This window comes from Xenopus tropicalis, chromosome 3, assembly GCF_000004195.4.
Source record: "Xenopus tropicalis strain Nigerian chromosome 3, UCB_Xtro_10.0, whole genome shotgun sequence".
Classification (NCBI taxonomy): Eukaryota; Metazoa; Chordata; class Amphibia; order Anura; family Pipidae; genus Xenopus; species Xenopus tropicalis.
The window spans coordinates 4,675,386-4,687,521 of NC_030679.2; the positions used below are offsets into that span (position 1 = coordinate 4,675,386).

The window sequence follows — 12,136 nt, forward strand, 5'->3', positions numbered from 1 at the left end:
GCCCCAGAATGGGCCAAGGGGCTCACTGTGAGTTGGTTGGGTGGGGATTGGGCAACGCCAAGAGGAAGAGTGGGTCACACATTTATAGATTTCCAACTGATCATCATTTTGGGTTTGATTACAAGGTAGGTCAGTAAAGTGTATGGGGCCAGCAGCTCTTTAAATGGGGGTCACTGACCCCGGCAGCCATTAAACGATTGCTTCGTGAGGCTGTAGTTTTATTGTTATTGTTACTTTTTGTAACTTTCTTTTCTATTCAGGCTTTCCCTTTTCATATACCTGTCTCTTATCCAAATCGCTCCCTGGTTACTAAAGTAACTTGGACCCTAGCAACAGCTGAAACTGGAGAGCTCCTGAACTGAAAATGAAATAACTAAAAAACTGCAAATCATAAAAAATGAAGACCAATTGCAGATTATCTCAGAATATGACTCTCTACGTCGTACTACTATTAACTCAAAGGTTTAATATAAAGGGGTGGTTCAGCCGCCCCCATGGTAGGACACGTCAGGGCATTTTTTTGGGACAAAGCTGTTCTGTGCTCACCACCTCCATGACTGGCATCTTAATTAAGCCCTAATGAGATGGCACTGTTTGGTCTTGTACCTGGGCCATTCCACTACTAATGGGGAGAATGGGGAACTGTACCCACTCACCTGCAAACCTAAGGGGAATATAAAAACTGATGCACACTCTTTAGCCAATGAAACGCAACTGTATATTTTACGTACAACATGAATAAATGGTTAAAGGTGATGGTGTCCCATAAATACAAAGCAGACACTTCTTATTTGCTCCCATTAGACTTGGGAATATTCTAAACTCTCCCCCCCCCTCACCCCCACCCTGAATCTGTCTCTTTCAAGCTTATTTTGGTTTACGATCTTCTATTCCAGTGTCATCGTCTGGTTCAGCTGAGATGACCACCCAAACCGGTAAACCCATTTGCTTATCTCAATTTGATTTTTATTTTTTTTTTTTGACTGTTACAATATTTTGACTTTTTGTTACACGTGGAACCCTGTAACTATGGCCATATCCCATAATGCATGTGCTCCATTATAGCGGCTAAGTGTAGTAGAGCTTGAGCAGCCAATGGGGGCCTTGTAGGGTAACATTAAAGGAAAACTATACCCCCCAAACAATGTTGTTCTCTCTAAAAATAGATTGCATAAACCAGTATGTAAAATCCTGCATCATCTAAATCCATTTTAAGTACCAAGGGCCGCTCCCTGGGATCTTAGGATTCACAAACAAGCCAAGGCACACATACATGCTAGGCCCCATCAGCCAATGAATGGGTAGAGTTCTGCCTTTTGCTCCCACACTACTTCCTGTATATATATTCCAATTTAGGGAGATTCATTAATTGGTCACTTTATATGATATAAACAATCTGTTGCTCCCGCACTACTTCCTGTTACAGTTAGAGCTGCATTATTTCTGGTCATGTGATCTCTGAGGGGGCACACAGCCCATCACAAAATGGCGGCTCAAGGGAAAGGGTGTAAAAGGGCGATATTTACTGATATATATATTCCTATTTAGCCAGATTCTTTAATAGGTCCCTTTATATGATATAAACTATTTGTTACTCCCAAACTACTCCCTGTTACAGTAAAAGCTGCATTATTTCCTGTCAGCTGATCTCTGAGGGAGCACACAGCCCATCACAAAATGGCGGCTTAAGAGAAAGGATGTAAAAGGGCAATATTTACTGATATATATATTCCAATTTAGCGAGATTCTTTAATAGGTCCCTTTATATGATATAAACAATCTGTTACTCCCACACTACTTCCTGTTACAATTAGAGCTTCATTATTTCTTGTCAGCTGATCTCTGAGGGAGCACACAGCCCATCACAAAATGGCGGCTTAAGAGAAAGGATGTAAAAGGGCAATATTTACTGATATATATATTCCAATTTAGCGAGATTCTTTAATAGGTCACTTAATATGATATAAACAATCTGTTACTCCCACACTACTTCCTGTTACAATTAGAGCTGCATTATTTCTTGTCAGCTGATCTCTGAGGGGGAACACAGCCCATCACAAAATGGATATATATATATATATATATATATATTTATATTCCAGTTTGGCGAGATTCTTTAATAAGTCACTTTATATGATATAAACTATCTGTTGCTACTACTTCCTGTTACAGTTAGAGCTGCATTATTTCTGGTCATGTGATCTCTAAAGGGAACACACAGCCCATCACAAAATGGTGGATCGAGGGAAAGGGTGTAAAAAAAGCGAGATTCTTTAACAGGTCACTTAATATGATATAAACTATTTGTCAGTTATGTATTCATTCTGGGGGTATAGTTTTCCTTGACTAAATCTAGATAAAGAGCTGGGTATTTAGCAACACATTGCCCTCCTACTGCCCCATGGTGTGAGAAGAGTTGATGACCCCCACCTATTTTCTAGAGAGGGTTTCTGATCTAGACGTGGAAGGCGTTCTTTGTATTTGTCAGTGTTATTACCTTCCTGCACAAGTGAATGTAGTTAGACTACTGGAAGTAAAAAACTATGGGGAAGATATAATAAAGATGAAGGATAGGGGAACCTGTGTATATATAATACAGACCCTACAGAGGCCTCCCGCCTGCCCTGCACCACCCATACTCCATTTATATATTATTATTATTATTATTAACATTTATTTATAAATATATACCCATATATAAATATATACCCATGCCCAACCCACCTCTGGCGTTATGGAGGGGGCGGGGCAGGTGTGTGTCTAACAGTTATTTCGCGGCCGGGGAGGGTGTCAGAAAGAGGTCAAACCGCGGGCCCCGTACATTTTGGCCTGGCCCGCACATCACATATATTTGTATTTTTACTCCTATGAGAGGAATTGCCATATTGTTCCCTTTTGACAGAATTGCCCAAAAGGTTCCAGAGCCTAAGAAAGGTTCCGTTCATGGGTGTAAGGCAGGAAACTATTCATTCCATTTGAGTAAATTGAGGCTAAAATAGGCCAGGCTGAAGCCGTTATGGGGCAATGGTTCCAGAATTTTGCAGTTCAAGTGACCTTTAAGGTCAACAGTTAGGTCTGACCCCCCCCCCAACCATTCAGTTAAAATTACAGCACTGCAAATAAGTGTTTGCTCCCAGTCTCATTAGCTTCCATGACATAAAATTCACTCAAATCTTACTCTAACTGGCCTGTTCTGGCAGGGAATGTTCTGGGCGCACAATAAGCTGTACACTCATACTGTACTGTCTAAGGGAAACACTATGGCACCCCCTACCCATATGTATAAATACAAATATACAGAGAAGGAATGTTCTGGGCACACAATAAGCTGTACCCCCATACTGTACTGTCTAAGGGAAACACTATGGCACCTCCTACCCATAGGTATAAATACAAATATACAGTGAAGGAATGTTCTGGGCACACAATAAGCTGTACCCCCATACTGTACTGTCTAAGGGAAACACTATGGCACCCCCTACCCATATGTATAAATACAAATATACAGAGAAGGAATGCTCTGGGCACACAATAAGCTGTACCCCCATACTGTACTGTCTAAGGGAAACACTATGGCACCCCCTACCCATATGTATAAATACAAATTTATAAAGAAGGAATGTTCTAGGCACACAATAAGCTGTACCCCCATATTGTACTGTCTAACAAAAACACTGTGGCAGCTCCTACCCGTATGTATAAATACAAATATACAGAAAAAGAATGTTCTGGGCACACAATAAGCTTTACCCCCATACTGTACTATCTAAGGGAAACACTATGGCACCTCCTACCCATATGTATAAATACAAATATACAGAGAGGGAATGTTCTGGGCACATAATAAGCTGTACCCCCATACTGTACTGTCTAAGGGAAACACTATGGTACCCCCTACCCATATGTATAAATACACATATACAGAGAGGGAATGTTCTGGGCACACAATAAGCTGTACCCCCATACTGTACTGTCTAAGGGAAACACTATGGCACCTCTTACCCATATGTATAAATACAAATATACAGAGAGGGAATGTTCTGGGCACACAATAAGCTGTACCCCCATACTGTACTGTCTAAGGGAAACACTATGGCACCTCCTACCCATATGTATAAATACAAATATACAGAGAGGGAATGTTCTGGGCACACAATAAGCTGTACCCCCATACTGTACTGTCTAAGGGAAACACTATGGCACCCCCTACCCATATGTATAAATATAAATATACAGAGGAGGAATGTTCTGGGCACACAATAAGCTGTACCCCCATACTGTACTGTCTAAGGGAAACACTATGGCACCCCCTACCCATATGTATAAATATAAATATACAGAGGAGGAATGTTCTGGGCACACAATAAGCTATACCCTTAAATTGTACTGTGGTACCACGGTTTATTTTAGAGAATAAGCCTTTGTATTTGCAAACTGAAACACACTTATTTCACCATTTGAAGTTTAGGAAGTAGAGCAATAAATTCCACCCCGGCCATCTGCCTGACTATGACCCGTTACGCCCAAACACATCCCAGGCTTTCCTGAAATCCCAGCCACATTGTCAAAACCCCACCATTTTGTGAGCTACTTCTGTTCTGCCTATATCAGCACTATTGAGAGTTATGTTGATTTGCTGATACAGTGATTTCTGTATGATTCTGCTACCTCCTTAAATACTCTCTCTCTCTCTATACATGCTATGATAAATCTTAGGGGGCTGTTCCTGCTGAATTGTGCTTAGTACAGGGGAATCCCTATGTGCCATAGTTTTATGGTATCTCTCTGTATAGGCTATGAGCAAACTTAGGGGGCTGTTCCTGCTGAATTGTGCTTAGTACAGGGGAATCTCTATGCTGCCATAAATTTTTGGTATCTCTCTGTTCAGGCTATGAGCAAATTAGGGGACTGTTCCTGCTGAATTGTGCTTAGTACAAGGGGGTCCAGATGCTGCCTTAGTTTTATGGTATCTCTCTGTACAGGCTATGAGCAAACTTAGGGGGCTGTTCCTGCTGAATTGTGCTTAGTACAGGGGAATCCCTATGTGCCATAGTTTTATGGTATCTCTCTGTACAGGCTATGGGCAAACTTAGGGGGCTGTTCCTGCTGAATTGTGCTTAGTACAGGGGAATCCCTAGTGCCATTGGTTTATGGAATCTCTCTGTACAGGCTATGGGCAAACTTAGGGGGCTGTTCCTGCTGAATTATGCTTAGTACAGGGTAATCCCTATGCTGCCATAGTTTTATGGTATCTCTCTGTACAGGTTATAAGCAAACTTAGGGGTCTGTTCCTGCTGAATTGTGCTTAGTACAGGGGAATCCCTATGTGCCATAGTTTTATGGTATCTCTCTGTACAGGCTATGAGCAAACCTAGGGGGCTGTTCCTGCTGAATTGTGCTTAGTACAGGGTAATCCCTAGTGCCATAGTTTTATGGTATCTCTCTGTACAGGTTATACGCAAACTTAGGGGGCTGTTCCTGCTGAATTGTGCTTAGTACAGGGGAATCCCTATGTGCCATAGTTTTATGGTATCTCTCTGTACAGGCTATGAGCAAACTTAGGGGGCTGTTCCTGCTGAACTGTGTTTAGTACAGGGGAATATCTGTACTCATCTCTTAATATTTCTATTTGGAATAAAAATATTTGGGCTAATTAGGAACAATTAGGCTGTATAAATCATGATTATTTGATACCACAGGACAGGCCATTTTATAGCAAAAAAGGGAAAGGACGGCCTTTTTCTTTTGTTCTGCTCATTTGGGCTAATAATAACTGGAAGCACAGGAAGCCATTAAGGCTAGTAAGGCTCATCACCCGCGCACTGGCCGACACACTGCCAACACGGTACATGAACACACTGAATTTTCAGTATTTAAAGAGTGCCTGTCATCTGACAGAATCCTCAAACCAGCTTCCTAGTGGAAAAGCAACTACAATTCCCAGTATGCTCAGCCAAATGGCTGAGGCAGGTATAATGCATTCCTCCAGGCAACACCGTGATATTGAGCACCCCAACAGCATCAGTATTCCCACCCAATCACAAATTTCTCAAATCCTATAACTCCTTACTTTCCCTTTAGTCCCAGCATCTATCTGTGTGGGCCTAAAGCTACCCATATACTACCACATAAACTGGAGAGGTCACAGCGTATCTGGGCCAGATTTGGCCACCCACACACACAGCAATATCAATCTGATATGGGCCGATAATGGGATCATACAATCAGGCCTACAAAGGATTCTTCAACCTGGCCAGATACTGGTCAGACAGGCCCATCAGTGGGCCTCATACCTTGGCCAGTAAGCTATTGACTCTAAAGGTGGCCATAAATGGGCAGATTGCAGTTGCTGTTTCGGGTCGTTCAGACCCATTGGGCAGCCACTCTGCCCTGGTATGGGGACCCCCGACGGCCCTACCCGACCAACACCTGACTTAAAATTGGTCAGATCTCAATCGGGCAGGTTTGATTTTCTGGAGGGTTGGGGACCTCACTGACCGTCCTTGGTCCAACGGCGCCTATGCCCGCCAGTTTAATTTGATCGTTTGGCCCTAGGGCCAATAGCCTGATATCGCCCATCTAAGTTGGCATATCACTTCTTACTGTGTATGGCCACCTTAAGGATATAGACACACGTAGCTACTAGTAGCAGCTACTTGTCTGCTACTAAAATAGGCAATGCTGATCATTTACTGAACTGTCTCTATATGTGTTTTAGCCGAGAAGCTTAGAAAGTAGGTCCCTTTATGGATGTAAATACAACCAAGTATTCCAAAGGGACGGGAGAAAAGATGAATGCCATATATAATCTCTAGTGGCCTATATAAGTGGTCATTGGCTTGCCTTATGTTCTCCCAATGATCCGGTCTTGTGGCTGGGCTGTGCCAAACTGGACCTGCGGGTGTTGTGCCAGAATGAGACCCAATCAGCTCACAGATCTATGTCGTGTCTATGATTTATTTAGCGTTATTCATTTCTGCCGCCAACACCAAATTTTTTTCCAAAAGATATTTTCTCTGTCGTTCTTTTTGGCTTCATGCTATAGACACGCGCCCCTTTCACCTCTGCTATGGACCCAGGCACACCCAGTGCACCGGTAAGATACACGGAGAACCTCTTCCTATGGCTGCCGCCCTTCTGTCTTTGCTGCCTGTAGTGATGGCTGAATACATGGGGGGAAATAGCGGCCCGGCACAAGTGGCCTCTTTTCACTGCATATTTTGGCAATGAACATGGTCGGACTGGGGGGTGCAGGGCCCACCAGGGCTGCGGCCTCAGGGGCCCTCGCCATGGTCTTCACACCCTCCGCAGGGGCCCCCACCACCTGTCCGACTCCCCTTACCTTCTGGAGGGGGACCGGCGGCTCAGGGGAGTGCCCGGTGGGAATCGGTATTGGGCCCACCAGGTTTTTTCCCGGGGGCCCCAGTGGCCCAGTCCAACCCTGGCTATGAATGCAGTTTTGCTTGGTCTCGGGGAACTCTACCTGGGAGTCTGTGCGCTGGGAGAATGTTCTGAAGCAGATCCCGAAAGAATGTGTTGGTTTCAGCCGAGGGATTCCAGAGACTGGGTGTTGGAATTTGGAATGTTCTAGGTGAGGTTGGGAGGATGACAAGAGGGAAAGGGAGAGGTCATTATAGGGCCCTGGAGGTTAGAATTGGAGCAGATTTAGATAAATAAACGAAGGCAGAAATGTGAGTGTTGGGTGAGATGAATTATTGTGTCGCTCCATTGTGAAGTCTCTGTGTTGGATATAAAGATATGGAACTGATCCCTCCAGCCTGCCATCCCTGTGTGACTGCTCTGCACTACTGTGTGCTTTTACGCTTCTTTGTCTGCGTCCGCCATTCCCAATTGCCCCCCCCCCCATTGCGCCAAGACTTCTCACCCTTTGTTTTACATTCCCCAGAAACGTGTGCCGTCAATAACGGAGGCTGCGACCGCACTTGCAAAGATACGGCGACTGGAGTCCGCTGCAGCTGCCCGGTGGGATTTACTCTGCAGCCGGATGGGAAAACGTGCAAAGGTTAGCTTTTCCTTTATCGTGCAATATTTGCCCCCTCCCTGAGTTTCATACCAGGGTATGGGGAATAGCCCTTTGATATGTCTCCTATAGAAAGTTCTTTTGTATCTTTTGCATTGATATTGTAACATTTGCTGTGATTGGCTATTGGTCAGCCTTTCAGTAGTACCGCCCATATCAGGGTTCCAATCACAGAAACACCCCTTTAATGCAGAGGTTTCCAAATGTTGCACCTTTGGGCTTCTGATTAATGGTTGACTGGGGACACTGAATGCCAGTTCAGATAGGATATTCTCTTGGGTTCTCTCGAGAGCTATGGACTGGGGTGGGGATATGTACAGAGATATTAGGCACACGAGGAATTGGGTAGAGGAGCTAGAGGGACATGTTACTGGAGCCAAGTCCGGACTGGGATTCAAAATAGGCCCTGGCACTTTAGGTCCACAAAAACCCAAACAGCCCTCCCACAGGCCCAGTAAATAGTAACTGGGGCACATTTATAAACACTAGGCAAAGTTGCACCTGGGCAGAAACCCATAGCAACCAATCAGTGGTGAGATTTTTCCAGCCAGCTGCAGGCTGAATGCTGAAAGCAGTCATCTGATTGGTTGCCATGAGTTACTGCCCAGGTGCAAATTTTCCCATTGTTTATAAATGACCCCCACTGTCTATGGCATCTTACAACAGACTGCCAGTCCGGGCCTAGTTGGAGCCATTGTACAGAATACATGTGGTACCCTCCATATTCACCATATCCTTCCCCCCTTTAACATAAATTCTGTGCCAAAGAGGTGGGATATTTAAATGGATGTGAAGGTTGGGAGCAGTAATAAAGGGGTATATATGGATGTAGTAGGGGTATATAGGAAGGATTGGGGGGTAGGGATATATATATATAATAGAAAGAGTGCCGCACTCACAGGGACTTGATACAAAAGAAAAAGTGTTTTTATTGAAAAAATTCCAATATATATATATATAGTAATGGAGGGACTTGTTGGACCTACAGAATTCGTGTTACATTTAAAGGGGCAGTTCACCTAACTTTTACTATGTTATAGAATGGCCTATTCTAAGCAACTTTTCAATTGGCCCTTATTATTTCATTATTATATACCCCTTCAGCCAAAACCTATTGCTCTGTGAGGCTCCAGTTTTATTGTTACTGTTACTTTTTATTACTTATTTTCCTATTCAGCCCATCTCCTCATATACCAGTCTCTCAATCAAACCACTCCCTGGTCGCTAAGGTAATTAGGACCCTAACAACCAGATAGCTGCTGAAGCTCCAAACTGGAGAGCTGCTGAACAAAAAGTGCAATAACTAAAAAAGTAATAAAAAATGAAGACCAACTGCAAACTGTCTCAGAATATGACTCTCTACATTATACTGAAAGTTAACTCAAAGGTGAACATCCCCTTTAATGTTAAAACTAATCAAATACAGAATATTTTTTTCTGGCCTTCATAGAAATGCTGTGACTTGCCAGCAGTCTGATTGGGACTGATTTAAAAACAAAAAAGTCATTCTACCAAATACTTTCTAGATGAAAAATATGTTTATTTTTGGCCCTTTCCACATTACAAGTCTGGTGATTAAGAACCGTGACTTGCCGGTCCCCCCTTTGCCTCCGCGTGACTTTATTTAGCAACAAATCGGGGAGAAAAGCAGGAAACGTCTGGCCTGTTGGTGATCCCCGCGGGGCTCCAGGTAGGCTGCATCCGAGATTTATTGACGCGGGGATTGTGACCTGTTTGTCACTGTTGCTACTGCGGCTGAATGGGGTATTCACACGTCGGTAATTAGGGCTGCGAGCCGCACACATACCCGGCAGCCTAATTTCACACGTAGTGACTGTACAAACACAGACAGACCAAAATGGGGCAATTTTGCAGAGCAGGAACTGTATATAAAAATAAAAAAAATGACTCATAATGGGGGAACGACAATTCTAGTTTCGTTTATATTTCTGCTGCCAGATTGTACTAGTGCCATCCAGTCGCTTTGCTGAAAATGCGTTGTTTGCGCTTTGTGCTGCCCAATGTGTCCCCGTATGGTCGTCACCTTTGTACAACATTCATAAATTTAACCCTTCACATTAATGGAACCAAGGTAGGACTAGGCCACCGGGACACCGGGAAAAATCCCGGGGGGCCCCGGTGGCCCAGACCTGACCCTTGCCAGCCCTCCCCCTGCCAGACCGTTCCTCTGCCTTCTCCTCCTCTGCACCCCAATCAGGCAGGAGGGGATATAGGGGGTCAATCAGGCAGGGTGGGATCAGTGTGGCTCCCCAATATCATGGACAGCTGTTCTTCAGACTTGGAGATGCTCCAGCCAAGTCTGAAGAAATGTCACATTGAGGGGAAACCCATGTGGTAGTGAAAGCGCCCCCCCCCGGTCCTGCTGCCACTTCTTAGGGGAGGACGTAGGGTGGGGGACCCTGCGGGGGGTTAGGGGGTCCCTGCGGGGGGGGTTAGGGGACGTGGCCGGCGGGGGCACCTGCATGGCCCCTGGGGTGGTGGAGTGGGAGCCCCGGTGGGCCCTGCACCCCCCAGTCCGAACAGTCTTTGCCATATACACAGTGCAGCTGGAGAGATATTCACCTCAGGATCATCCCTCAGGGGCCCTAGATGCCTGAGGGTGCCAAGATGATGCCCCCCCCCCCCCCCTCGCGCTTAGCTTTTTTTGCCTCTGAGGGAGGAGAGGGGGGCACATCGCTAGAAGAGCCGAAATGCTGACTGAAAATTTGGAATTTCACCTCTTAATGTTAATGTTATTAATAGGGAAAATAGCTAAAAATATGGGAAGGCTGATATTTTTTTCCAGAAAAGTTGGCAACCCTACTGCTGTCATTTCTGCACAGACCCTGTGCTGGGGGGGGGGGGGTCGGTGACCCCTATAAACACTACAGTTGCTTCTTTACTTCCTTATATGATGTCACGCATAGTACTGGCAGCAAACTTGACTCCTATTGGCTGTGTCTCCTGTCAGTCTGACACTGCTTCCAGTGCCTGTGACAGACTGCAGCAGGTATAACATAACAGAATGTCTGTTTGCCTATGCCATTGTGAGGGAGAAATTAACCAATGACCTTTCAGTTTATGCAACTGGTTAGAGTGTATAAGCAACCAATAAATTGGTCCAATAGGAGAGAAGTAAGGGCAAAGCCTGGGAGTGATGATGTCAGCATACAGGAAGTTCTCAGTGTGTCAGGTTCAAAACAGGCCCCTCCCATCCCTTCAGAAAACTGATCAGAGAGACAGGAGGACTGATTTTGATGGAAAATGGAGTTTCTGACACGCTGAGAGCGCTATTGGGGGTTTAATAAGATTTGGAGATTGGAGGTGAACAACCCTTTTAAAGCCAATTACCTGGGTTTTTACACATGTGTAAAGTAGGCAGATTGAAACAGCTCTTTTTATTGGACGCAAAGTAGTCCTGAATACAACCCAGAATATTTTGCTGCCCCGCAGAGTAGGAAGAGCTGTTTGACACTTAAAAGGGTTGGTCACCCTTAAATTAACCTTTAGTCTGATATACAGAGTTCTAAAGGGACACAGAATAAGCAGTGCAGTCTTTTTGCTCTACTTTAATAGTCCTGTATACGATTATCTGGTTGCTAGGTTCCAAATAACCCCAGCAACCAAGCAGTTGTGCGAGTGAGCGATTAGAATATGAATAGGAGAGGCCTGTATAGAAAATAAGGAATAAAATATAGCAAAATAAATATAAAATACAATTAAACTGGAGCCTCGCAGAGCAAAAGGTTTTTGGTTTCCCGGGGTCAGTGACCCCCATTTAAAAACAGGAAAGCATTATAAGAGTTTAAATAATTAAAGAACTAGGGATGCACCGAATCCACTGTTTTGCAATCCGGCCGAACCTCAAATCCTTTGCGAAAGATTCGGCTCAATACCAAAGCGAATCTGAAATAGGAAGGGTTAAAGAGAACTGCCCGCTTTGGTGGCACTGAAAAATGTTAAGCTTCCATGGATTCGGCCAAATCCCAAACTGAATCCTGGATTCCATGCAGCCCTCAAAAAAACCTATAAAAATTAAAGACCAGTTAAAAAATTTGCCAAGACTTGCTCATTCTATAATATACTAAAAGTTAA

General features: G+C 44.3%; 1 protein-coding gene across 6 annotated transcripts in view; it reads left to right on the forward strand.

The window, feature by feature from the left end:
* The window catches only part of scube1 (signal peptide, CUB domain, EGF-like 1), a 147,579-nt gene that overhangs the window by 98,469 nt on the left and 36,974 nt on the right, over positions 1 to 12,136 (forward strand). For 2 of the 6 annotated variants that reach the window (XM_031898495.1, XM_031898498.1), the window contains 3 exons: positions 897 to 935; positions 7,046 to 7,096; positions 7,907 to 8,023. In XM_031898495.1, the coding sequence (XP_031754355.1) occupies positions 897 to 935; positions 7,046 to 7,096; positions 7,907 to 8,023 (207 nt within the window). The remainder of the gene's footprint in view (positions 1 to 896; positions 936 to 7,045; positions 7,097 to 7,906; positions 8,024 to 12,136) is intronic. The other 4 variants (XM_031898496.1, XM_031898499.1, XM_031898497.1 and 1 more) reach the window with 2 other exon arrangements.